This window comes from Lichenostomus cassidix, chromosome 1Ab (assembly GCF_008360975.1).
Source record: "Lichenostomus cassidix isolate B80296 chromosome 1Ab, HeHo_3.0, whole genome shotgun sequence".
In the NCBI taxonomy this organism is placed as follows: domain Eukaryota; kingdom Metazoa; phylum Chordata; class Aves; order Passeriformes; family Meliphagidae; genus Lichenostomus; species Lichenostomus cassidix.
In genome coordinates, this window is record NC_139481.1 from 5,256,505 (window position 1) to 5,283,934 (window position 27,430).

At 43.9% G+C, this 27,430-nt stretch overlaps 1 protein-coding gene across 6 annotated transcripts; it reads left to right on the forward strand.

Annotated features, from left to right (window-relative positions):
• Window positions 1–143: 143 nt before the first annotated feature.
• Window positions 144–23,428, forward strand: LOC146442814 (protein mono-ADP-ribosyltransferase PARP12-like). Of its 6 annotated transcripts, none has more exons than XM_085049559.1 (9): window positions 144–567; window positions 3,242–3,282; window positions 3,813–3,936; window positions 4,411–4,531; window positions 5,537–5,621; window positions 6,416–6,491; window positions 7,207–7,337; window positions 8,116–8,267; window positions 8,707–9,050. In XM_085049559.1, the coding sequence occupies exons 3-9, from the start codon at window positions 3,877–3,879 to the stop codon at window positions 8,985–8,987; spliced, it is 906 nt and encodes a 301-aa protein (XP_084905685.1). In that variant the 5' UTR covers window positions 144–567; window positions 3,242–3,282; window positions 3,813–3,876; the 3' UTR covers window positions 8,988–9,050. The 6 variants fall into 6 exon arrangements, with proteins under 6 accessions (XP_084905685.1, XP_084905683.1, XP_084905684.1 ...); XM_085049557.1 differs by lacking the exon at window positions 144–567 and adding an exon at window positions 979–1,361; XM_085049558.1 differs by lacking the exon at window positions 144–567 and adding an exon at window positions 1,454–1,671.
• Window positions 23,429–27,430: the final 4,002 nt, after the last annotated feature.

The following is a 27,430-nucleotide window of genomic DNA, read 5'->3' on the forward strand; positions in this document are numbered from 1 at the left end:
GCAAGCCTTGGGGCACTCTGAAACTGCAACAGAGAAAGTGTGAAATGTCCCTTCTTTGTTTCCTCTGAAGAGAAAAAGTGGACAAGAATTGAAATTCCTGGGAGGAAACTAAGTAACGCTACCTGCTGGACCATGGTTTCTATATGAACATAAATCATTTGACATATGCAGGGAAACCACACTTGGGTGCCTCTGCTGACTGTGCAGGAATATGATCCTGCAGGGCTATACATAGGATGGCTGCTCCAAGACCTGTCAGACACTGGAAATGCAGACAGATATAATACCATGGCTGAGAAATCACAGGTTCAACAGCTCCATGGATGACATTGCAATTAAAAGAGATAAAAATAACAAATATGATGTCCAGAAGGTATCAGTTTACAGTGAGCTCAGGTTTCCAGTTTGTGGAGAGTTGTTTGTTTTCAGGGAGGATGGTGTGCTGCTCCCAGCAAAGATATGTAAACATTTTCTACCAAGCCAGAATGCTCTTCCTAAAGCTGCTATCTCATGCTTACTGAAGCTCATAGACCTAAGAGCTTCAAGAACAACCAGATGCAAAAGAAAGTAAGTCCAACTTCATAATCACATTTGTGGTGTTGATTTTTGTTTTGTTGTGGGATTTTTGGGTTTGGTTTGGGTTTTTTTTTGTGTGTGTGTGGTAGGTTTTGGGGTTTTTTTGTTGTTGGATTTATTTGTTTGTTTAAATGCTATATCCATAAAATGTACTCAGAATGCACCCTGTCTGGAAACTCAGAGATTTATGGATTTCAGCCACTACTGATCTGGTGGGACTGGATCACCAGGAAATAAAAATGTTCTGGGCAACTCAACTGAACACAATCTGTGGGGGAAAACAAATGTTAAAGAAATTCTGGCATGTGAACAAGTTTGCGTAGTCAAGACTCCTTGACCTGTTGTTAAGCTTTAAGCCTCAGAGCTCTGCTGGGAAACTCTGTCAGCTCTGAAAGGCTGGAGGTCAGACTGGAAAGCTCCTAAGCCTTCCTGATTGCTGTGGAGAAGAGCAGGGAGGAGGATAAACTCCAAAGTACAGCAACACAAACACCTGGGGCTCAGAGCTCCGAGGGCTGAGCAGCCTATCTCTCTGGGCTCTGTGCTCAGCACACACAGATTTGTGGGGCTCAGTGGGGCTCTGCCTGCTGCAAACCTCCCCCCTAACCCTGGGCAGAGTGGGGTGAGTGATGCACCCACCTTCTGCACCGAGATTTGGGGCTCTCTTTGCAAGGCAACATCAGCTTTTGGCTTTCCAAGAATGATGCTCTGCAGAAGCTGCTCCTTGTAGGAAGGAGAAGGTCCTGAATATCCCCAACTGCTGGAAGGCTGGGAAGAACTGGCTTTAGGTAAGTGCTGGTGTGCAATGAGAGGAACCCAGAAGCAGGGATAAACTGCTGGTTGGTGGTGATGTTGATCCTGCAGCTGTATCTGCCAAAGGCTGGGCTGTGCCTGGCTGGCTGCTCGTGCTTGGCAGGGCGCATGCGTCTGTCGCAATTACCAGAAGGAAATGTTACTCAGCTTCCCAAGGCTCTGAGCCTCAGAGACACCCGTGGGCCCAACGAGAGGCTGCAGGGACACAGCAAGGTACAGATGTGCTCACAGGGAGCTCTCACAGGCCAGATGTGTTTTGCTTTCCAAGGTGTTGCTGCGGCTCAGGTACATTTGCCATGGGGGACAAGGGCTGAGCAGGTTCATCCAGCCTGCTGGGCACAAGGCTGATGCCCTCAGATCCCCAGGGGGGTGGCTGGGCAGTCCAGGAGCAGGATTTTGCAGGGAAATGTCAGTCCAAGAGCAGGATTTGGCAGGGAAGTGGTGCATGTTGGGCTCTGACAGCCTTCCCAGGGTGTGGCTGAGCAGGGAGGTTGGACACACAGGAAGTTCATGGCTTGTGGGCTTGGCTTTAAGGTCTGCTGGAGGGATACCTGCTTGCACTTTGCCATGCTGTAAGTTGTGTTTGTATCTTCATTCATCTTTTTTTCTTGTGTAAGGGAAAACGTAGCATGAGGTTGCTTTTTAAGTATAAGATTTCCTCTGTGTAAAGTTATTCCTGTTAAGATACAAAAAACAAATTTGCAGTTGCACAAGGCCATGAGGCAAAATCTTCAGCAAAACGTGAAGGAAACCTGTCCTGCCAACAAAATACTTCTGTTTGCTTTTTAAGTGTTTGACCTCCTGTTTATTTCTAGTTGGGGTTAGCTGGTGAGTGAGTGGAAAATCCCAGTACGGAACAGAAATGCTGGAAAGGGGAAAGGAAAGTAGGACAGAAGTGGACATTTTTGAAAGCTCATGTGATTAGGGCGGGCTGGGAGCCCTGAGTTTCACCAGGCAGGGGTTAGCATCTGCCTCTGGGAAGACAGAGGGGACAGTGGAAACTTTTTCCAAGTCCAAGCACTCAACTGCTTGGAAAAAGACAGGGGACTTTTTCCAAGCAGTGGAGAAAAGCTGCTTGGAAACATCATCCCACCCCACTTCCCTGCTTTCCTCTCCATTTCCCCTCTCCCCACCTCTCCCCTCAAATCCCACACTTCAAATCCACAACCTTCCAGTCCTTCAGCCATGCCAGCAGCAGCATGGTGCTGTGCAGAGGGGACAAAAGGGACAGCCACATCCACAAGGATCTCCTGGATCTCTTGAACACCGTGCAATGAAAGAGAAGAAGAATTTGGAGCATTTTTCTAGGAGCAAGCCTGGCCAGTATTCCTGCATTCAAAGTGTGATTGTGCTCTGCAGGCAGTGCTGGAAAATGCTCCCTCTGCGAAGGAGACCTGGGCTCTTCCTTATTCTTTGTTCTGGCAATCCAGGGGCTGCCAAGCCTTTTCTTGTGGACCTTTGCACTGTAAACAGCTGCTCTGACACAATTTCCTCTCATTGGCCTGCTGTGAATAGCCTCAGTCCCTGCCAAAGGGAAGGCGTCAGAGCTGGACAGAGGATCATTTCCAGTTTCTGTTTCAGTATCGTGTTCAGGTTCTTCAGGCAGCTCAGAGTGCCTCTGGCACAGACCCTTGCAAGCTTGGTGGCTCCCAGGTGGGCAGCTTTTGGCTATGGATATGGGATCCATGATAGGAAAGGCTGTAGGGGCAGTAAAGTGGTGAGATGCATACAAAAAGTGTTATCTGGGTCCAAAACTGGGGACTGAAATGCAGGGTGAAGCACAGCAGGAAGCAAAGTAAAATCCTGTGAACTGGAATTATTGGTGGCTTCTTGTTTCATCTTCCTTTCTTCATAGGTGCTGTGTCTAGGATAGAGCTCAGAGCAGAGACTTTGCTGGTAAGTAATGATATCCTCTCCTCCCTCACTCCCCATCCTCAACAGGACAGGAGAGAGAAAATAACATGGAAAAGTTCCTGAGCTGAGATAAAGGTGATCACTGAGCAAAGCAGACTTGGCTTGGGGAAGTTAATTTATTGCCAATTAAAATAGATTTAAATGGTGAGAAAAAGAATTAGTTTACCTATTCCCCATCCATGTATTCCCAGGTTCAATTTCACTCCTTAATTCCCGGCTTTTCACCTGCCCCTTCCAAATCAGCACAGAGGAGAAGGGAAATGGATGTTGTCCTCAGTCTGTAAGACTTGCCCTCAACCCCTCCTTCATTCTCAAAAATTCCAGCATGGTTCATTTCCCATGAACACACAAACACCAGTTCCTCTTTCTGGGGCAAACCTGCACTTCCCAGCTGGAGGGGGAAATCTCCTTTTTTGAGAAGTGAATAGATTTCTGATCAGACCAGGGATATTGCGTAGTTTGACAGCTTTGGAAAACCCCCTAATTTAATCTGGATTTCTTTTCTGATGCAGGCCAGAGCAAGCAGCCAGGTTTTCTGCACTTGTGTTGTCTCCTGTTTATCCATCTGCTCGTGAAATGGAGTATGTCTGGTACTGGCTGGATGATTCTAATCAGTGGATTGAGTATGGGAAAGAGGTGAGATTCGTCTGCTGTTGATGCCAACAGCTTTTGTGAAGCTTTGGAGGGTTATTTAGAGCATGTTGTTCTGCAGCTGGTGTGTTCTGCACTGCTGGGTGCCCTTGCAGTGCTGCTCCACTGCCTGGGTGGAATTGTCTTATTAATTGTCCCTCAAAGCACGACTGGAACTCTGTGAAAGCTCACGAGGGACTGGCTTGGAAAGGGGGTGCATTTTCCAGAGCTGACAGACATCTTTTGGCTGGAGCTGACCACACAGGCTGAGGGCTGCTTTGTTGCTGCTGTTACCAGCAGCTGTGCTCTGTGGGGTTACTGCTGCAGAACAAAATGCTTGAAGCCTTAGAGGTTTATTTCAAACCATCATCCTGTGCCTGGGACCTGGGAAAACATTGGTATTTCCTCACAGTTGGTATCTCCTCACACCTAAACCAGGGCTGGTTTCTAACAGGTGTAATTTCCTTGTTCTTTCTGCAGCACCCACATCACGTCTCTGCCACCGTAACGTCTGAATTTCTGGAGAATGAATACCTAGCTGACAAGAATGGTGTTATTTTTTTCAGGGCTGGGTCTCAGCAGTATAAGTTAGACTTTGCAGGTGAAGTATCTCCTTGTTTTAAGCTCGTTACACAGTGCAGCTGGCTGGAAGGTTTTCACACTGTGTCTGCATCTCTTTGAACAGGTCTTTTTCCTCCTGCAAATTTTCTCCAAGCAGAACTTGAGCAGTAGGTAAATTTCTCTGCAGTTTTGAGATGCCCCACGTGAGCTTCTACACTTGGGCATCTGTAGTCAAAAAAATATCCCTGACAATATTGTACATTCAGAAGAAGAGTTGAGAGTAAATACTTCATGGCACCTTGGCTTATGCATTTGGGTTTATATAACTAAAAAGGAGAAATGAGAAATCAGACAAACAAAGAGGAAAGTGAGCTCGTGGTCAACATCTTGCAAGCTACTTATGGGAAGAGAAAGCACAGAGTGCAGCAGACAAAAATTTAGGGCTGCTTGCATAGAGAGAGAAACGGGAAAATGAAAAATGCTTTTCTGTTTCTAATTTATTTACCCGTCTTAAAACTCCCGTTAGCTTTCCAAACTTTAAATGTTTCCTGGCAGGGATAAAGAGTGGTGTTTAAAGGAGGAAACAATGGATAATTAGCCGTGTCACACAGCATGTGCTCTGTGATATTGCTTCAGGACCAAGAAGAGAGTGCAGGGTTTCCTTTTAGCACCATGGAGCAGCTCTGTGCTGCCAGGAAAGGCAGGTTTGTGGCCCCACTGCACTGGAAACCCTTTTCTGCTGTAGATGCCATCAGATGTGGTTTTCTCTGGCCTGGCTGTGAATACATGTGTGTGAATACATGTGCAGGTGCAGTTGGTTGCCTAAGTTTCACAGCCTGTGCTAGCAGGAGGCTTTGCTGATCTCCAAGGAGGAGCAGAGCAAGTGGGAATGGTTGTGAGGTTTGGGCTGGGGTGGGTGGGATAGAGAGAGCACCACAGTGCAATATTCAGGGTTATCTCCTCCTTTATTTTTACTTAAAGTGTAAGAGTCTGTCCCTAGACAATGAATTGTCTATTTATTGAGCAATTGTGTTTTTCCTTCAAGACATGGTCCAGACAAATGTGCTCTTTCAGACTCAAAGAAGTGTCATCCGACTGCCTAAACAGTCTGAAGGTGGACAAGACGGGAGGTAATCCACATTCATTGTTTAACAAAGTCTCTAGAGAACAGCACCTTTCTGCTAAATTCCTCCTACCTGCCTAGAATGCAGTTTTATATTTCTTAAATTCATATCCAGATACCTTTTCCTGACTGGTTTAGCAGTGCATTTTGCAGCGACAGTGTTTGTAAGTGATGCAAGGCTCCCGTGGAGCTCTCTGGAGGGACGTTTGGTGGCAGTCTCTGGCAGCTGTGAGACACCACTCGAGCAGATTTGTTCTCTCTGCGAGAGGCGAGGCCACATAGGGCTGACACCACTGTGCCAGGAATTTTTATTCCTTGATTTATGCCCCAACGCTCATAAATAAACTGTGCAGTGAGTAGGAGTGAGGGACTGCCAATCCCCAGAGCTGTGGTGCATGTGGATGTCATCCCTTGGAAAGCTGGGGATAAATTAAAACAGAGCAGGCAAATCCACTGAAATGAAGTGAGCTAGAGGCACTTACTTGAGATACCCTACCTTAAGGCTTTTTCTGTAGGAATTTCAGCTTAACAGAACTTGAACACATCTGCTATAAATGTTATTTGTGCTACTGATTTAGTTTAATAAGAGCTGTCTCTGCTTTAGAAGCACCAGCAGACAGTGTATGTGAAGCTGAGGGTTCAATAAAGTGTGGGTTCAACCAAAGGTGTGTTCATTCAAAAAGAAAACAAACCCTAGCTCCTGAATGGATGCCTGAAGACTGCTTTAGATGGTTGGATTGTCCAGAAGGGGAATTGGTTAGGAGTATCACCAGCTGACTGGCTCCTTTTTCTGTTCTGCAGCCCAAACACGACTCTGTCACATCCTGTCTATCCTCCACAGTGGGACCAAAGTGCACTACCTGATATTGGGTTCAAGGTAGGACCTTCCAGCTCTCCCATGGGCGGGGTAAACTCTGTCCTGTACTGATTTTTCCAAGAGCATGATTCAGGGCAGTTGAGATGTTACCAGCTTTTAAATTTGTCTGTTAAAATAAGCAGCTGTGATGTGAAGCAAGACTGACAGTTTCATATTCAGAACAGATGTGTGTTTCCTAGGAGGCTCTCTGAGAACCCCTGTGGTACCACACAGGGTAAGAAAGGCCATTGCTGCTCATACCTGTCCATTGCACTCTCCCAAGGCTCTTCATCCTCTGATAAACCAGATGAATTGCATCCTAAGGAGGTATTTCCTCTGTCAGTTTGAGGCAGAACTTTATTTGCTGTTGTAAAACTGCAGGTTAGCCCTGTAAGGAAGGAGCTAGGGTGTCAGTTTAAGGTGAAATCTGCATTCTTCTTCAGCCTACTGCTGTGCATTTCATCTTTAGGTTAATCTGAGCTAACAGGAGTCCAGATGTTGAGGTGTGTCATCTAAAGGAATCTCACATGGGGCTGCCCTGATTTCCCTCAGTCAGTGCCTGTGCTTCCACATGGGGAGTGATGGTGAAGGAGGGTTAACAGGAAAAACAGAAGCAGCTTGTGATTTTTGTGGCAGGGCTTTTCAGCAGGTGTGAGAAGGTTGATGAGTCCTTTGGAAAGACTGAGAGTTGTTACTGTCAGTAATACCTTATTTTTGGTGTTTTAAAAATTTTCAGTTGATACAGCTCAGCTACGATTCGCAAGAATATGAAAAAATCAAGAGGCTCTTTGAGAAGACAATGAAAAATTACTGCATCAACCAACTGCAGAGGATCCAGAACCCAACACTTTGGGACCTTTTTCAGTGGTTTGTATCTATTTTATTTCATTATCCTTACTGTACGAGAAGACTGGCATTTCCTGATAGTGTCTTCGTTTTTTACCCCCTAATCCATCTGTTTTCCTGTTTGTCCTCCTCAGACTGTCTCCCTCCTCCCAGAAGGGAACTGGGACTCCTCTCTCTGTGACTGGGCTGTTGGGGTTGCATCTGTGTTCTTTTTGTGTGTGTGGAAATGAGCCTTTTATCCCTAACAGGATGTGTGTATGATTCTTGCTAGTGTTATTCAAAAAGTAAATTCTTTTCCTTCATCATAACTGAGCTTTGGTGTCTCAGGTTCATTCTTTTGGTTTTAGTCTCTTCCAAACAGGATTAAAAAAAAAAAAAGGGAGGGATTTTTTTTTTTTTTGGTGATAAAGATAGGGGCAGAGATTATACAATCTTCACTGTGGCTTCATACAGCTCAGTTTTATAATCATATTTATGCATTCAGGATTTATATAACATGGGAACTCACCAATTTCCAGTCAAGAGATGTTTGTCTCTTTACTCTCTCATGTGGTATGAAGTTGTGGGTGACACAGTCCGTAGTGATGCTGAGAACTTTGTGTTTTGCTGGCAGGAGCCAGCTGGGCAGCAGGGTACCAGCAGAAGTGCAAAGCAGGCAGTAACCCCACTGAGAGTGGTTTGTGTCACTGTTCTTCCATGACCCAGAAGCAGGAGGAGTTCAGTTGGGAAATTGTCCTTGTTTGAACCAGGATAACAAGTCATTCTCTCTTTTTTTTTTAATATTTCCCTTTGTCTCTAGGCAAAAAGAGAAGATGAAGAAGCTCAGTAAATTGAAAGGGGTGGACGAGCGGCTCCTGTTCCATGGCACAGATCCATCCCATGTGTCTGCCATCTGTGAGCAGAACTTTGACTGGAGACTCTGTGGGACTCATGGGACCATGTATGGGAAAGGTACAAGAGCAGAAGGGTGCAGGGGCTGTGGCAGCAGGGGCTGTGGCAGCAGGGGCTGCAGAACCCAGCCAGACTGTGGGATGTGCTCCACAGACTGTGGACTGATGGCTCCTGCCCCATGCACTCCTGCCACTGGGGCTCTCTCACCTGTGTGCATCTGCATCACTGCAGGCACCCCCCACAGCAACCCCACTGCAGGAAGGGCTAAAAACACCTCTCTCTGCCTCAGCTACCTGCTCTGACAGGTGGGACTGGGAGGTTGACTACAAAATGTGTCTCGAGTTTGTTGCTGCTTTAAAATAAGCCAACATGGGAACACATGGCGAGAATGTTTGGAGAGCTAGCTGGGGCTGTTGAATTGCTGCCTGCCAAGGTGCTGTTAGCATGTTTGTCCCTTGGCTGGTGGATTGCCTCACCTGTGGCTTTTTCTGGTCCCCAGGCAGCTACTTTGCCAGAGATGCCAGCTATTCCCACGAGTACTGCTCCTCGCGCGGCGGGCGCTACAGCATGTTCGTGGCTCAGGTGCTGGTTGGGGACTTTGTGCGGGGGAACCCCGAGTTCTGCCGCCCTCCCCCCAGAGCCAGCAACTCCAACAGACTCTATGACAGCTGTGTGGATGACCCCACAGACCCTTCCATCTTTGTCATCTTCGAGAAGCAGCAGGTTTACCCTGCCTATGTGTTGGAGTACAGCATGGAGAGCCACTGTGTGCTGCTGTAGTGAGCGGTGGAATCTCCTTGGAATTCACGCTGAATAAATTGCTCTTTAGTACATTTTTAAAAATGTTTGTTGGATTTTAGCTGTAGATTTAGAACACTTAGTGAGGCAGTGAACCAGTGTCAATCCCCTGATGGTTTTGGGGACATATTTCTTCGTTAGGAGCTATTTTTTCCCCAGAAGAAGTGCTAAACCTTAGCATTCACCCCATCTCTAGCCTGGAATGGGACAGACCTGCCTTGCAGGTGTACCCTGGTGTAGTGACACCCACTGAGTTATAATTAACTTGATCACTAATATTGTCACTTTGGGGTGATTCCTGCCTGTGACAGTGCTAATAAGCCACAGGGAGACTGAGCAGGGAACATGGAAAAAAGAAAAGTGAAAATACCTACATCATGGGGCACAAGAGAGGAATCATGGCCTGCCTTTCCAGTTAACAGCAGGGAGCTCCTGCATCCTGGAGCTTTGTAATTCATGGTGGCAAAGAACTTTGCCTTGTTCCCTGCAAGTTGATGATTTAGTCTTGTCAGCCACAGGTGAGCAGAGAACTTTCCATGCAGTCAGGAAGTAAAAATGAAAGTCACTCAAAGTGACTTTTTCCTGAATATATGGTATATTTTTTATTTGAAAAAAAAAAATCATATGGCAAAAAGGGGTAAAAGGGTTTTATTTTGGTATTTTAATAGGATCCTAGATGCACAGTTTTTTAAAGGTGGAACACACCAAGATGCACATCCACTGTATAATGCGTATAGAATTTTATGGACTTTACAAATTAGCATATTTGTTTAAAATCTCTCAATAAGAAACTTAATAAATGAAGTTTTTTTTTTAATCACTTCCCTTTAAATGAGGCTAGAGTCCAGTTTAATAAATATATTTTAGAGAGAAGTCTTCAACCAAGGTTGGAGCCTCGAGTTTTGAGATAGTATAGAATTTTCTGGCTTCTTACTGTGAATGTTTGGTTTTTTCACCTTGCAGGACTTCAAAACTAAGCTAGAATATTAGATTACAAAAATTATAAGCATGTAGGCTAAGGATACAAAGACTGTATAAAGGGTACAGAAAATATAAAAAAGGTATAAAAATGTGTAGAAGGGTATATAAAAAGAAAGGCAAAAAATCTTCAGGCATCAGCTTCATCTGCTTAAGGGGGATTGCATGTGCAGCCTTTGGGCAGGACAGGAGTTAGGAGATGGACAGTTTGGAAAGAGTTTAACTGTCAGACAAAATGCTCTGTGGAACGATGCCCTTGTATAAATCATCTTACCCCTTTCCTCTCCATGACAGAAGAAACCACCCATCATGTGGAATAATGTTGTTTGCAGCAAGGTGAGCTCCACAGTGTGGCTGCCAAACTCATCAGAGGCAGGAGAAGGGAAGGGAGAGCCTGCTGAGGTTCAGGCCAAGCCACTGGAAAAGGTTGTTGATCTGAAAAAGAGAAAACCAGGCAGAGAGCAGAGGACAGGTGCAAACATGCAGAGTTTGGAAGAAAATGAGATTTTCCAGTAAGTCAAAACTGTTTCTGACTGCAGGGAGTGTTTTTCACAGCCTCCAGAATTAGGTGCTGGGTGTTTTATGGAGCAGATCAGGCAGGGTCTGGTGTGAGCAGCTGGTGTGGGGCTGCTGTGGGCTCTGCAGGTGCTGGAGCAGTGGGTTTGACATGGAAATTCTTTGTGAGGAGCTCATGCTCTCTCATGGTCACTCCTTACAGCTCTCCCTCTGTGCCACTGCCCAAAGGGGCAGTCCTGTCCCCAGGGAGGTGCTGCTGCTGGGTGAGGGGAAGCAGATAATTCACCTGCTTGAAAACTGACCTGGCCAAAACCCCCACAAAACGCAAACCCAAAATTTGGTGCTCGGCATGAGAGGTTTCCAGTTCTGCTTGTGGTCACACCACCACAGAGCTGAGAAGGCTGCAGTGTGATTTTTAACTGGCATAAGATGATTCTGAACCTCTAGCCCAAGCAGATTTGGGAATCTAAAGCTAAAAGGCTTGGGAGTATATCAGTGAGGCACTGAGAGCAGAAGCTGCTAGTAAAACTGAAAAGCAACTTAATCTGTGAATATTTCTTCATGGGGGTTTTGTTCAGTATGACAAATTTGCTAAAGCTTCTTCCCAGCCTGAACCTCTGGAGTACCTGGGTGCCTTCAAAGCACTGAGCAGAAAGCATTCCTCAGCAACCTTTTGGATGAGAAATTCTTGTAAACCATCAGCAGCACGTGCAATAGTTGGCAGGCACCAAGCACTGATCTATTGGCTTTTCATTCAATTTTTTTTTTCCTGAAAAAAAAAAAAGATCTCCGTACCTTGTTGCGAAAGGGTTTGATTGTTTCTGACTCACACATGAGACTGACAGTTTCAGAGTCACCAGGATGGTGATGGAAAAGCTCTGGCCTGAGGGGCACTGTGAGTAGCCAGACTGATTTCTGAGGGGTTTGCTGCTTGCTGTGCCATCCAGACAGACAGGGGATGGGCAGGGCTGGGCTGGGCTCATTCTGCAGCAGCACAGTCCCTTTGTCACCTCCTGGCCATCAGCAGCTTCTCCAGCAATTCCTTTAGCAATTGCTTTTCAGGAATCAGCAACAATTCAGAAGGATCAATTGCTTTTTGTAGTCATAGAAATAATTTATTGTTTCTACGTGTTCAGGTGTGCTGTCTTTGTCTCTGCCTGCAAGGATGTTAGCTCAGGTGATCTTTTCATCATGATGTATTTCTAATTGATTTTTTATTGTGGTTCTCCTAGAGTTTCACAGCATCCCTAGCTTTAACACAGTTGGTTACATATTCATGCAACTGGTCTAGTTATTAAATAGCACCTCAGCAAGTTTTCAGGCTTTCTTTTCATTTACTTGTACCGAGTTTGACTTTTCAGCATTTTTAAGAAACCTTTTAAACAATTTTGACAGAATTTATTACAGGATGATTAAACTGCAGAAACCTAATGCTTGATTGAACATGCTGAATGACATATTATTTTCCAAAACATACAGACTTTTAAAAATCAGCCTGAGCCCCATAACCTGGCATGCCCACTGTGTGGGTGCCAGGTGAAGAAAACACAGATATTGTTCTTGGCATGACACGCTCAACAATTGCATTATTTAACAAGGCTGTTTCTAGATGGAGGGAATAGTGATCCCAGATCAGTGTGGTAATGATGAGGGCTGGGGTTTGGGGAAGGACACAGGTCTTTAGTTAGGGGCCTGCAGGAGAAAAATCACAGGGAACAACTATTTCTGTTTTTTCCTGCTCTTTTTCAGTGCCTGTTGTCTGGTGAGTTGAGTCCTAGGCATTATTTCCCAGAGCAACTCAAGCTGTCTTTACAAGGTTACTTTTACATCTAGCTTACAAATAGGAGCAACAGGGAAGGCAGAGCTGGTTCTTATCCATCTGTTCTTAATCAGTTTAGATTTTCCTTCCAGATGGTTTGCAGCAATGTCAGAGGGCCCATTAATTGGTGTGCCAGTGCTCAGCTTAGAAATACCTGGGAAATGTCTACACATGATATCCCCACCACTGGAGGAAGTTTTGCCTTTACCCATTCCCAAGGAGAAGTTTTATTTCAGTGTGTGTTCTGTGAATAATTTTTCTTGGTCTGTATCTTCAGCTTTGGTTTCCTTAACTATATTTTATTTTCAATATTGTTTTCCGTTTGCTAAGTCCAAAGGAGGTGTTGGAAGTCAGGTTGGTTTCTGCTTAAACAATTGGTGCACACTTTCATTCTTGCTTCTTGCAGGCTCTTTCTGACTGCATTTTGCAGATAGAACCTTCCAACTTCCAGTTTGTTTTTCTTTTAAAAAATCCTGTAGGTTTATGGGAGTTTTTTGCTATGTTCTGTAGCATCCATCTCAAGCTGTGGTGCATTCTGCTGTCCTTAAGGCCAGCTGACCTTCATTTTGTCTCTCAGCTCAAGCAAGTTCTTCTAAGAGTCTTTTTTCATATAATTTTTCCTCTTTGATCTTCATACAAACTGACCTCATTTTAGCAATGACACAACCTCTGCCTTCACATAACATATTTGACTGAGGGTCCTCACATCTGTCCTAATGTCTAAAAAAAATACTCCTTTTTGTTGTTTTGTTTTGTGGGATTTTTTGTTTGTTTGGTTTGGTTAATTTGTTTTTTGTTTTCACTGAGCAAGTCAAATTCCTTACTAACAGAATGCCCTCTGTACATTTCTTCAGCCAGAGATGTGATTAGTTTCACTGCATCAAATTGTAGGCTACTAAATAAACCTAAACTTTGTGACAACACCATCAAAATATATTTTGCCCATCAAGATCTCCTCCAGCTGCTGCTTTATCTGAACAGTCTGAGTAACTCCATGGTGTTTCCTTCTCACTGGCTTTTGTTTTCCTTCCTGGATTGACCTTTGGAATGTTGGTTTTTTTCCCCCTCAACTTTTAGTTCTTCATAACATGTAGCATCTAGGCTGTTTCCTGAGCTGAAACATAATTAATGACACTCTTAAGTAATGCAAAACTTCATTACATAACTGGGAAATCAACTTGCAGGACTCCTCTGTATCTAAATTATATCAACCGACATTAAAATTAACGTAATCCTCTAACGACTGCGAATTCAAGGTGATTGTGAAAGTTGTTGTTCATCAACAGCTCCTTGCAGTGGCAGGAGGGACATGGATGGGGTGATCCATTCCCACACCTGTGGAGGTTTTATTAGGTTTTATTGCAGAACCCAAGCAAATTCAGATGTGTTGACCTCTATAGGTGAAACATGGATAATGACCAAATAATGCTATTGTTATCTAACCAGGCTCAGGCTCTGCTCAGTGCTTGTTCCCTGGGCTGGCACACTCAGAGGGCAGAAAATGGCATGCCTAGGTTTGAGCACAGGCAAAAAGAAAATCCAAACCTTTTAGGACTTGTTTTCTTCCCTGAGGATTTGGAAGCTGGACAATTTTCTGGGCTGTGAAATGATGACAACAGTCCAGGAATTCCTGCAGAGTTTGGGTTTCCCTCTGCAGACTGCTGTTAAGCAAACTGCCAGAAGCTGACAGTCTTTCTCTTCTCCCTCCCTGACCATGTGGTCTCCTCATGTCTCATTCCTTGCCTCTGCATCTCCCCACATTTATTTTGATGTGTTCAGCAACATCTCATAATTTTACTTACATCACTCATGAGAGGTTGAGGTCTGAATGTTGTTTATTTTCTTAACCAAACCAAAGCCTTTCCAAACTGCTTTAATGTATTTTGTTTTTAATGTTGTGTGTGCATCCTTGAGGAGACTGCTCTCTTCTTTTGGAAATCCTAACAACTTACAGCAGAAGGCAGTGCCAGAAAAGTATCCCATGTGTTGATAACTGGACAATATTAAGAGCTGTGGTGATCTTTCTAATCCTGTTTGGGAGGGCTGAGGAGAAGGCAGCAAACACCACAGACTGAAGAGCTGGATGGAACTCTGGGGATACACAACCCCACCAGTCCTCAACCCTAGCAGTGTCCAGGAAACAGCTTCTGATGGGAGGTGGAATTCAGCTGGAATGCACTGGGAAACTCCAAGTTCTAGGTAATTACCCCTGGTTAGCAAATAAAATGCTGTCCTGCAGGTCCTTTAAGCCAATTTTTTTTTTCCCTGATGGATAATTCCTCTCCTTATTTCCAATCTCCAAACTGTGCTGCTGCTTTAACCTCTCCACAGTCAGAGAAGGTAATTCAGGCTGACCAGACTGGCACTGTCCAGTTTCAAGCAGGTTGTTGGCAGCATGAGCTCAACTTCAAAGGTGAAATATCAGTTTGCTTGATGTCTAACCCGGGTTGGATGTGCCTGGTGCTGCAACCCTGCATGTCCTACAGGGGCAAGGGTGAGAGGGGTGAGAAACTCTTTATCAATTTTAAGCAGCCACTGCTACAGCAGCACAGAAGGGAATGTGGGAATTCTTCCCACAAGGACAAGTGCAGATGTTGGTGCAGATGCTGGTGCAAGGAAGGAACAGCCCAAGGTGAAGGAGGTGTAAGGGATGGGAGCTGAGGATGGTTTTGGGAAGCTCCTGAACATGGACTGGCTGTGCCAGGTCTCTTGATCTTTTGGTCTGGATATGTCCAAGAAGAAAACCAGGTGGTAATTCATTCTTCAGCTGTCAGTTAGCTCTTCAGGTGTGTGTTCATTGCGATTGACATGAAAATGGAAATGGCACATGATGAAAGGGGAATACAAACTAAGGGGAATACAAACCAAAAAGAAGGTGATGGAGAAGATGTCCATGGAGCGCTGTGAGGATGCTTCCCAGAGCCACCAGAGCCCTGTCCCTGTCCCTAGGTGGCAGTGGCCAGTTCCAGACCCTGGGCCAGCTTAAGCTCTGCCTGCCTCCAAACAAATTTTGGCTTGGAGATCTCCTGCATCAGAGTTGGTATCCATATATGTAATAAACCCGGATGTGTTTTTCTTTCAGTAATTATTCCATCACTTTTTAAATCTGTATGAAGTTTTAGCTTCCACAACATCTTGTAGCAAATATTCCCACAGCTGAATGGGATATTGCTTGAGGGAGGCTTTCCTTTGCCTTGCTTTGAACTTAGCACCTGCTAGCTTTGTTTAATAAAAGGGATGCAGATATTCTCCCAGTGCTTTCTTCATCACCTCACACATTTTTGCATTTTTTTCTGATTTTCCTCAATGCTCCCAGGAAACTAAGCTCTGAAAACAGGCTGCCTTTACAGATGGCTTGGGATTTTTTTTTGAAAACTCATTTTAATTTGAAAGTTCTTTGCATGTGAGAAGAGTTTGCTTTCTGCATGTTTCTGCTGAAAAACAAATGCCAGAAAATCACCTTTTTTTCCCGTCAGTCCCACGAGTCCATGATCTGACTTGTGTAAATCACTGGCTTTTCCCCATAACTTGCATAAATGCTAAATCCAACCTGCCAGTGACACTGCTGTGGCCCAAAGCCAATTTTTAACCAATATCTCTCCCCTTTGTCCAGAACAAGGTGCTGCCCCTATAACCTCGGCAGATGTGGTTCTGTGGTTTCAGATTCATCAGTGCACTTTTGAATTCAAGTTGGTTCACAGAAATATGAGACAGACTTCAAAAGTAAAAAATCTTTGTATTTACCTCTTGACATTCTTACAGGGGAACTGTCATGCAGCTTCTTTTCCAAAATGCCATTGAAAATCCTTTTCTGCTTCCATGTGAAAGCGATGAGGTAACATTTCATAGATTACAAGCAGCTTCTGCTAGGAAGAAGGGAAGGGGAAGGGAAGGGGAAAGAAGTGAAACATCAAATAAAGAGATTTGAAACAGAGTTTGTGAACTAATCAAACCTGGTGGCTCTGGTCTGAGTCGAGACTTTAAAGTAATGTTTCTTTCTCCTTGATATTTCAGCACACTGAGCTAAGATTGTAAATAGGGGAACCTTCCTTATGTATTTATTATAATGAGGAAATAAAGGGCTGCAATAAGGATACAAGTATGCTGAAGGGAATGCTAATGGACAATTCATGATAGATGTGGTGTCCCTCTTGTGCACACACTTTGTGGGTGGCTGTTTGCATTGTAATTTGACTTTCTACATGAATTCATTTTACCCTGGTGTGCAGTGGGCATACATGCAGGTGACACTGCTTTTCCTTGGGTGTGACTGTACCATCCAGTCAGGCCTTTTCTAAACAGGAGCACTGACTCCCCAAATTGCTGTGGCCATTGCCAGGGAGAGAGGAACAGGGAAAGAAAAAGGTCTGGGCCATAGTAGCTTAAGCCAATTATGAACTGTATTGAGTTTCTTGGGTAAATACCCATCCTGTGCAGAGCTGAAAAAGGAATCATGTGCAGTGCTGGTTGCTCATGACATACCATATTTGAAGGAGGCTGTGAGCTGGGGAAGGCAGCCTTGATTAAATCCTTAAAAAATGTGTGTGTCATCCATGTCTAGAGGAGGTGGTGTGCATTGCCCTATAATGTCTTCCAAAACTGGTCCAAGGGAGCAAGAGGCAGGTAGGATGTCCCCTCCTCAGGTCTGGGGCTGGAAAAAGAGTGATGCTGCTCTGCTGGCCTTGTTCAGCAGCTGGAAAAGAGAGAAGTTTATTCAAGGCAAGTGAGCTGTAAGCAGACTGGGAAATCAGAGAGTGGCCAAGCACTACCTCAGCAGCTCCTCCTGGTTTTTATCTTCTCCTAGCTCTGTTCCATCACTGTGAGCTTTTGTCAGTGAGTGTGGGGAGTTCTTATCCTTACATCTTCCCTGGTGACAGAGCTGAGCCTGAGTCACCCAGCCTGATCCAGGCACGTCACTGCATGGCAGCTGGTGGATCCAGGATCTGAGAGCTCTGCAGGCTCTGGGCTTCCCCAGCCTCTGAGGCATCATCTGCTGCTGCTGAGGCATCATCTGGTGGGCAGCACCAGCTGCCAGGTTGTGAGGAGAGGCAGGAATTTTCCTGAGCAGCTCTGGCAAGCAGCGAAACAGTGAGAGCACCTGGGGTGGGGATTGAAATGCGAGGTGCTGTGTCACATCAGGGGAAAACAGAAAAGATGTGGTGTAAGGCAGAGGCTAGAGGCCTGGAGAAGGATTCTGCAGTTCAGAGAGGCATGGTTTTGTGATGGGCATCACAGCACTGCAGATGGGTCAAAATGTTTGCTCTGTATCACCATCTGGAGTGAGGCACAGTGAAAAATATGTCCACAAACTTCCCCAAAATTTTTCACAGGCAGCACTTCAGGTGCCTGTGAGTGTTTTCCCTGTGCTATCATCACAAGGCCAGAGGAGAAGGTCTCTTCTTTCAGCACCACAAGAGGAGCTGGTGCTGGTTGTAAGCCAGGTCAGCAACCCTCTGAGGCTCAGTGGTTTTGGAGATTGATTCTACATGAAGGGAAGAAAATACATAGCTGGGAAAGTCAGCTCCTCAGGCAGTCACTACAGCTCAAAAAACCTGCACAGATCCCTCCTGAGTGGTGGTGAAATGGCTGCAGGAGAAGCAGCAGGGAGCAGAGATGGATGGAGGAGCACAGGAGGCTAATATCCCACTGTGTCTCACAATGACATCTGCTCTCCCGGGCAGCATTCCCAGGGAACAAAACCCTCCTTTCTCATTCATAGTGCATTGGTCAACTCTTTCAAAAAATTGCCCAGACACACCTGAATCCTCACTCTGTGACAAAAACCTGCAGCAGCCCTAGCCCTGCAGTAAGTGGCAGTAGGGAGCAGAGCAAGAAAAGGTATGGGGTGCTCTGCTCATTATTTTCTCGACTGTGGGAAATAATGTCTGTTTATTGAGTCCTCTCCCGCTGGAGGGTGACTCACAGATCTGCTGATGTCGCCTGGGTGCAGGTAGGCTGGGTGGTGGGTTTGACAGCGTTGGCAGGCTGTCACTGTGGCAGGCATGCTGCGAGGGGAGTGCACTGAGGAGACATCCCCACGGCCTGGGGACTGCCAGGGCAGCTTCCCACCTTCTTTTCTTTCAACTTACATGGCTGGGGTTGTTCAAAAAAAAGTTTGAGAGAGATGGAAAAACACCATGATGGAATTTCTAGAGTTGTGTTTTATGTTCTGCCATTAAGGCTAGTGACAAGGTGGATGAACAGGTCCAACTGAGGCATGCATAGCCATAGAGGCTGGAGAAAACACAATTTTGGTTTGCCACACAGCCTGCTGGTGAGCTGAGAAGATCAGGGAACAAGGCTGACCTCCTGTTTTTTGGGTGCTGTAGCCTAGAGCAGGAGGAAGAGTGGGACTGGAAAATTAGATATCAGTTAGGGGGAATTTGTGCAATGTTGTTGGAACAGGGATGGGTGGAGTCTTGTAACAGTGAAGAAAAATAAAAGAGAAGAAAGTGAATGTTTTGGTGGGAGCAAAAGCAGATGCTGATGATCTGTTGTGGTTTAGGTGATCTTTTCCTTCTCTGATTCCTCTCCCAGTTTTAATAATTTCTTAGGATCTCAGCAGGCATTGTGTGAACAATTTGTGCCACGACTTTTTTTGGGCCAGAAAAGGCCAACATGGCCTGACTGTAGTAAGGAGAGGTGATGCAGGGATCATGCTTGAAGAGCTGTTGGTAATTTCTTCAGACAGGTCTAGGTTATGATATTATTAGCCATGTTTATAGGCATGTAGCCAAGCAAGCAAGGAAAAGCTAACACTGCTGAAAGCCCAGTGTGCTACATCTTGCTGCAGAGCTCCACTGTGACAATGGACATTTACCTGTAGCTTGCTTTAGTAAGAGAGAAGAGTTTCTAGAGAATATAAAGACAGTTTTTTCTGAGGCAGTCCCTGAAACATGACCAGAAGACTCCTCATGGAAATCCCTTGAGTTTGTTAATCTTGGTCAAACTCGTTTCAGTCAATGCTCCTTCCACATTTCCTTCAGACTGGGATCATTCAGCACTGTCTGAAATAGGACAGGAGATAAATAAATATCTGTTCACACCTGCTTGCTGCTTTGGGAAAAGGTAGTCTGTAACAGCTTGCATCAAGTAAATCTAAAATATATGCCAGGAACTGGTTTTGTTAGTTTGCAAACACGTTACTTCAAAATGTGCAGCTGCAAGAGGGACAGGGATGGTTGAGCAGAAGAGCTTTTAGGGGACACAGTTTTGTCCATTCACACCACAGCACTTTGTATTTAAATGGCCAGTGCACAGAAATTTTTGTTTTTCCATTGTGCTCTTACTTTGAGCTAAATGACAGCTGATGATCTGATCTGGAGGTTGAGCCTCAGTGCTCACAATTCCCAGGACTGTTTCTCCTTTAAAACTCTGTCATCCTCTTGAATTTCAAATCAAAGCATGATCTTTGGGAGACCATCAACTCATTTGGCATTGCTATAATAAGGTTTAGGTCCTGTGTGTGTTTTTGAAACATCAGGCAGAGTGATTATAAATAAAGTTGCTTTGATGACTCACTACAGTAACACCAGGGCTCGTCTATGAGGATGAGTCAGTGCACAAGGAAGATAAATGTGCACTTGATACAGAACAACTTCACCTTCTCTTTTCCAGCTGGACACCTGTTCTGAAATCCCAATGTCTGCACAGCTTTGCTTCAGCTTGCTTAGGACTGCAGATGTTCTCTGGGTGGAAGAAATGTGCTCCTCAGAGTCCAACATCTCTTTTGTATTAATGGAAAAACTCTCAGAGGAGTTTAGAGCACCCTGGGACAGGAATGAGAGTGAGGAAGGACCATGAACAAGTGAGAGAAAGCTCTGAAAAATCCCAGCTTGCACCCCTAGTGTTGTCCAGCTCCTTTGGGAATGACCAGGAGGTGCAACCAAAAGTGTTGTAACACCTCAGTCCCTGTTGCAGAACTTTTTTTCCCAGCCAGTAGCAAATAAATTGAAAACCTACAAGGACTGCAGAATCTGCAGGGTCTGGAGGACTCGAAGCCTGACACTTTGGCAAGGTTTCCAGCTGTTTGTATCCACTTTTCTCCATTCCCTCGGGTGGCAGAGGAGCCATTCAGATGCTGGCTGGGTCTCCATCCCGTTTGTGCAGCCTGTGGGTGGTTCCTCCTTGGCAGAAGGCAAACCCTCCTCGGATCCCAGGCGCATTCCTCGGGAGCCGACCGCTCCGATTCCCTGATTTATGATGGAAAAATAACCAAATCCCAAAGGGGGAGGGAGGGGAGATGAAGAAAAGGGGTTGGGGCCCTGTGGAATTAGGTCTGGGTTTATAGAAAATTTATGTTTTAATTAGGAAAACCCAGCAACTGGAAAGATTTTTATTGTAATGGTGGCTATTATAAATAGGTTTATACTTGGGGTGCATTCAAATTTTGTTTTGTAAGTCTGGCTTTACATAAGCCACTTTTAAAACTATCGGATTCTGTGACCTTTTTAAGGAAAAAAACCAGCAAACCATATTAAGTTCAAGTTGTACATACCCTCCCTGTTGGTAGAACAACATGAGTTGGGGGAATGTTTTCTTTACTGCTTGGCTTCTTGCAGCTGTAATGTTCTCATTCACAATGGAGAAGGCCAGAATTTTATTTTTTTTTTTTTCATGAAATCTGAGAGGTTGATTAACCACAGCCAGAGGAGTGAGTTTTTCCCCAGGGTATGGAAGACCTACATTTAATCCTGTCCTTGAACTGAACCCAAAGCTCCCTGTTTTGGATGCCTACCACTGTCATTTCACACGTGGAGAGAGAACAGGATAGGATCTCTTGGGCTCAAGGGTAGTAACCAGAAATGCCAGTCCAGATTTAGAGTTTTCCAAGGAAAAAACAACCAAAACTGAGTGTTCCTGGAAAAAAAGAACTGGTTCCAGTTGGCATGAACGTTTTCTGCAAATTAAGAAAAAGCATTCAGTCAAAACCCTGGTGGATTTGCTCTTTGTTTTGTAGGTGTAATTGTGTAATTTTACACATTTTCCTGTGTCAAACTTGGTCATGACCGAATAGAACATGAGAAATTAGTAGACAGGTTTGATTTAAAGGCCAGTGAGGGGATTGGTATAACTGGTTGAATGGATTTTACCCCTCTGATAGAGAGAGGAACTGAAAATGTTTCCACACATCCAAACAAGTGACTGCATCAGTTCTTCCCTGAGAACAGCTATACTGAATTTGTAGGAAATGAGGTCTGCTTGCTGGCCAGTGTTTTGTCAGAAAAGCTGTGGTCTGAGACCAAAACTTAGAGTGTTATTTCTTTTGAGTCTTAGAGTTCAGGGCTGCAGAAGAGCATGAGAGAGACCTGTGATCTATTTTCTTTATCCCTGAATGAGATGTGATCAGCATCTGGCATATTCTTTTAATTCTCCTCTTCCACATTAGGACAATTTTGTATTTCTGTATTAACTCCTGTTCTACTAGCAAGGTTTCTTTTAAATAGTGTTTTCCTGCAGGTAGAAAGAGCATATGGAAAAGAGAAGCCCAGGTAGGAAGCTAATCTCATATTCCTGCTGTCTGTAAATAGAATTTGGACTGAAGGATCTCTGTGAGACTCATGGGAGTGCATGGAAAAGGGACAATGGGCTGGGTCTGCAACAAAATTACTGAAGGGTTTCCAGAGTGCAGGGAAAATGCTCTGCTTCCTACTGTATGTCTGTGATCCTTTAGACCTTTTGTAAGATGTAAAACAACAAAAATCAGTGATGAAAGCTGCTAGATCAGCCCCATCTGTGGATGCCTTAAAACAAACTCAAGCAGAAACACCTGGCAAGGATGGCTTTGGAGCTACCTGGGAAGGAAAGAGAAGAAGGTGCTTGTTGAGGAGCTGACTGATAAAATGCTGATAACAGGTGGTTGTCCCTTTGGTTATGCATTTTCTCACCCATGTTTTTTTTCTGGTTCCTAGGAAGATGCTTTGCTAGAGATGCCAGTTGCTCTCATCAATGCTGTCCATCCAGCACAGATCACCACAGCATGTTTGCCAGTGAAGTTCTTGTTGGAGATTTTGTTCGGGGAAACCACAACTGCTGTTGCCTTCCAAGCAGACCTGAGAATTCAAACAGGCTTTTGAACAACTGTGTAGATGATGAAAAAAAATCCTTCCATCTTTGTCACTTTTGAGAAGCACCAGATTTACCTGGAAAATATCTTGGAGGATACACATCCATCCTGATGAAGATGATGTCAGAGGTAACAATGTCTTGCCTGGAAATAACACTTCAAATTTCACCTTTTTTGAACTCTATGTTGCATATAAGAACCTCATATCTGACATTCAGCTATACTGCAGCTGTTTCTCTTAAAGGCAGGAAACTACAACTTATGGAATGGCTGAGTCCTCTAGGAGAGTTGTTTTCCTTCTAAACAGGCTGGTAGCAGTTAAATCACAATAAATAACATGACCATAACAACGTGGTGATGATTTGGATACAAGTGCAATATCAGTTTAAATGTGCATTGTGGTTAATTTCTAGAGCTAATTGCTTCCATGATAGTATGGTACACAAGTAGATGTTTTTTGGGACATACTTGGGGAGATGAATATAGAAATGGGGAAAACGGAGTATAAAAAGCATGTTTGGGGGGTGACTCTCTGGAGTTGTTTTTCCACGGAGAGAAGATCATCAGCATCTTGTCAGTGTAAGAAAAGTAGACAATAGGCTCTGAGCTGTTTTTGTCCTGTGGTTTGGCTGCGTTGGATTTTGTGGCGAGAAAAGGCTTTTAGATCATATCCTGAAGGACTGTTACATCATGTTCCCTAATTTCTCTGCTGCTCCCATTTGGTTATCTTGCAATAAGAATCATAAGGGCTTCAATTCAGATGGGGGAAAAAAAAAATATTCCTGGATAACAAAGAAGCAAATGAGTCATTGGTATTCCTCAGTTTGCCTTGGCTATTGATTGTGTCTGAGGCCAGAATGATGAGACCCTTCTTCAAAAAACCCTTCCTGCAGCCCAGTCATATCACAAATCAAACCAACAGGAATGTCCTGCTCTTCTAGAAAGAGCAAAGTTTTTGTTTTGTCCACTGCGTGGGATTTATGACTCTAATTGCTTTTGGTTCCTGCAGGTCTAGGTAAGCTCTCTGCAGGTTAGGTGAGGTTCATAGCAAATGCTCCAGTTTAATATTGGGGTGTCATGTTGTGGTGCCCCTTTTAGCTTGGCAGTTCAAAAAATACCTTGGAAAAATTTAATTTCCCTTTGAAATATTTCTGGGAAAAGAAAAGAACTTTAGGAACCAGAAAGCAAGGCAGAGAAGGAAAACCAGTGGCCTTTCTGTGGATTTCAGAATCCCCTTTTCACACTTTGAATTGTCTTAACTTTTCTTTGTAAAACGTGCCTTAATCCAGAGCCACACAATCAACAGTCCTCCAGGCATCTTTTCCAGTGAGGTAAAAGGCAGTTAAATTAAACTTAAGGTAGTTTAATATATCCCTTTTTAATTTCATTACTATTCACTGTCAAATACTCTGTTGTTTAAAACAGAATTGCAGCTCTGGTCTCCATATTTTTCTCTTGGAGGGAGTTAACTGTTCAGGGTGAAACTAAGCTCCACTGATTGAGTTTTGTACCTTAGATTGAAACAGGAAAGAGCAACACAAAATCCCCTCAAACCTCTACCCTCTCCAAATTGCTGGCAGGTTAGAAAGCTGACTCAAATGTTGGGTTTGGGCCAGAAAGCTGACTCAGGTGGAACTGCTGAAGGTCAAAGCCTTTGCCAGGATGCCACCTGCATGAACAGCACCGATTAGGTGTTCTGTCTTGTGTGAATTACTCAACTCATTTGCTGGTATTAAAATGTAGGTGTTGAGATGGCTATCGCTGATACCACCAACAGGGAAACTGCTCTGAATGTGAAGGCTGGATCTGCAAAACTGAAATTTGCAGCAGCAAATGTCAGATCTTCAACAAGTTTTCAGGAAATAAGGAATCAAGTTTTTTTTTTTTAAGCTGAAATTGAATAGAAAAAATTCTCGTAAAGCAGCCAGAAGCATTTATTTGTGTGATTCCTTGACACTTCTTATTCACATCTGGTCCCCTCCAGAGCAGCTTGGAGACAGCAGACACCTAAATGTGAGCTGGGCTCTGAGGGACACCAAGCACATTCATTATTATGTCATTGTGGCTGTTTTATGGGTGTTTGTTTTGCCATCAGATGCTGTAACATGAGCACAAAACACCACCTGTTTTCAGAAGGTACAGGGTGTGCAAAGACAAGCACCTGAGATAAGATAAGCAAGACAATCTAAATGTCAATATTTAGAAATGCATCTCCATCAAATACACCAAAATAATACTTCTCTCTGGAATGCACCCCTCGGTCTCTGCTGGTGTTCAGGTTGATTTATTGTTCAGAAACCCTTGAATATTCCACAGAACAGAGGCTGAGATCCAACTGACCATTGCAAGGAAGGAGTGCAGGGTCTGTATAAACCCCAAATGCTTTTAATATACTGAGGACCTAATCATGCTTAGTTTTCTTTGGCACATACACAAAATTTTCTTCCTCATCACACTGGTTCCAGTAAGCCTCTCTGTCCTTGGTGTCAATATTCTCTGTACCCTGTTTATTTCTTGTACAGGTTACAAACTTCTTGTCTTCACACAACTTTTACTACATCATAGTTCTTATCAGAAGGAAAGGGAAGGATATTTTAACACATACTAAAAAAAAAAGTGTTGGTTTTATTTTTTTCAGATTTGCACATATTGCAAAAACCCTGCAATTCACTAAATTACTATGAGTTAATTCTAACCAATTTTTATTTTAATAAAGTCTGGAACTACTTTAGCTTAATAGTAGCATGCTATGAACACTAAGTACATAAGCACGTGAAATTCTTCAGCCCTGACAGGACAAAATACCTTTTGGCTGAAGAAACAGATCATTCAATTTTTAATTTTTTTCTCCCATTCTTCTTACCATACTTTTAACAACACCCAGACCTTAACAAATGACAGAGACGAATATCTGTCCTTAAATAGCAGCAATTTCATCTGCCAAAGAAATTTGTTTTCTTGCCCTGCATTGAGCCAGGAGCTGGCAATGCAAGGGCTGGGTGAGGAGAAGACACAACACAGAGAGACCCCCATTTATTGAGACTGGGGATTACCATCTGGTTTGCTGCTCCTGCTCCAAAATGAGTCCTAATAATAGTAGAGGGGGTGGTGTGTGCTCAAAACACAGAAAGAACACAACGTCCTTTCTCTAGCTGAGCAGGTCTTGCAATTTTTACTTCTTTTTTAATAGCAGTTTAAAATACTCAATCCCTTTTTAGGAGGATGTACGTTCTCTGCCTCTTTAATTGCTCTTATTTTGCAAAGTTGAGTGAGAACAAGTCCTATGGCTTAGGTCACACTCATCTGGATATTATTTCCTAATGCTTCTGACAAACAAATTAGTGAGTGCCCCCCTAGTGAAAGAATTAACGAGGATTCCCAGTTTGCTCTGCATTTCTTGAGCTAATGGCTCTGTTTGCTTTGGGTTTCTCAGCGTGGGCAAAGCCTTCAGAAGTGACACTACTGATCTGAATTCTGTGTGTCGTGGAGATGGCTTTGGCCACTTCTCTTGCCATTTTTCTCAGCTGCTTAGCAACTGTGACAATGGTTCATCAGCTCCTCGGTGGCTCTGAAGAGTTTTGAGGATTTTTTGTGGTTCATGCCTGCTGGCCATAGCAGACATACTGTAGTACCTGCTGGTCTTTCTGGCTGCAATGTGCTTTAAAAGCAAACAAGGGATTATCTTTGTGGTTCAAAAAGCCTGGAGTGCACTTCTTCTGTCTTCCATGGGCATGTTTTGGATTGTAGCATCTCAGCACAGTGCTCTTCCTTTTATTTTGGCTGCTCTGTAATCTCTAGAATCAGGCACTTTCTTTCCTCTCTCCCTCCCTTCCATTCACCATGGTTTTATTGCATATTAATTTTATTAGAGCAATTCTAAGATTTTATATGCAAGGATAGGTACTTTTCTTTCTGAGTAGTTTTGAATAAACTTGTATTTAGATAAGTACACATGAGATGTGAATGTTGGTACTTATCAACACGAACTTTTCTTCAAATGAAGATATTGGTTTGTGGTTTTATTACTGAAAAATACATTTACTGATACACTCTGAGCATTTTACATTTCTGTGTGAATGAACCTGAGAATACATGAAAATTTAGGATAAATCTTGAGATAAATTTTATCTGAGGTATAAGCCAGTGCATATTTCCTTTAAAACATAGAAGGCTGGATGAATATCCTTAGACAATTAAGGGGATTGTGACTTACATAGCCTGGGCTGGGAAACAGAAAGTTTCTGCTTATAGCTCAGGATGATCAAAGACATATTATTTTCTTTTTTAATGAAATAGCTGAGGAAGGCAGACAGAAAACATCATCCTCTTTCTGTGCAGGTCCCCCTCAACCTCCCCAGGGTTTGCATCCTGGCAGCAGCAGGACAGAGTACACCAGGGGCTTGTCCTGCTGTAGTGTGGTTCATAGGAAGAGTAAGACAAAACAGACAACAATAATTGCAAAATATCCCAGCTCTGAAATGAGGCAAACTGCCAGAGAGCTCTTATGCAAAAAAATGAAAAAAAAAGAAAAAAAAAAAAGAAAAAAAAAAAGAAAAAAAATCTGGAGATTCAGCTCTCCCACATAAACAGCTTCCTTTCAGAGGAGAGTCCAGGGCAAACAGGCACACATTCATATACATTCTGCTCCTTGCTGCTCTTGCCCAGCAGCATTTAGATATCAGATATGTGCCACCCAATCACTGGCAGCATAATTTCTGTCATAGCCACCACCAAGCAGTGCAAGCTTGAAATTCAGCACAACTCAGGACAAACTGTTTGGTTTGAGTAATTAGTTAACATTCCCCAGTTCTGTCTTCCCATGCAGGAGGAAAGGAATTGTTATCAGAAGGTGATGCCTGCCAGAACACAGAGTGCCCTCTGACAAGCAGGACTTCAGCTCCATTAAACATCCCCACGCCCTGAGAACAGAAAACTCAATGTTCTGTATTCTTATGGCTTGGAACAAGCAAATATTTCCTCACAAGCTGTGCATTTCTAAAGTGATCTCTCTTGCACAACAGCACTGTGCATTCAGGCAGCTCACTC

Bases quoted from the DNA above. Each gene is read 5' to 3' on its own strand.
- LOC146442814 (XM_085049559.1), top strand. From the start codon at position 3,877: ATGGAGTATGTCTGGTACTGGCTGGATGATTCTAATCAGTGGATTGAG. The intron at 5,622-6,415 runs GTAATCCACATT...TCTGTTCTGCAG, and splicing joins GAAGGTGGACAAGACGGGAG to CCCAAACACGACTCTGTCAC. The intron at 6,492-7,206 runs GTAGGACCTTCC...AAAAATTTTCAG, and splicing joins TACCTGATATTGGGTTCAAG to TTGATACAGCTCAGCTACGA.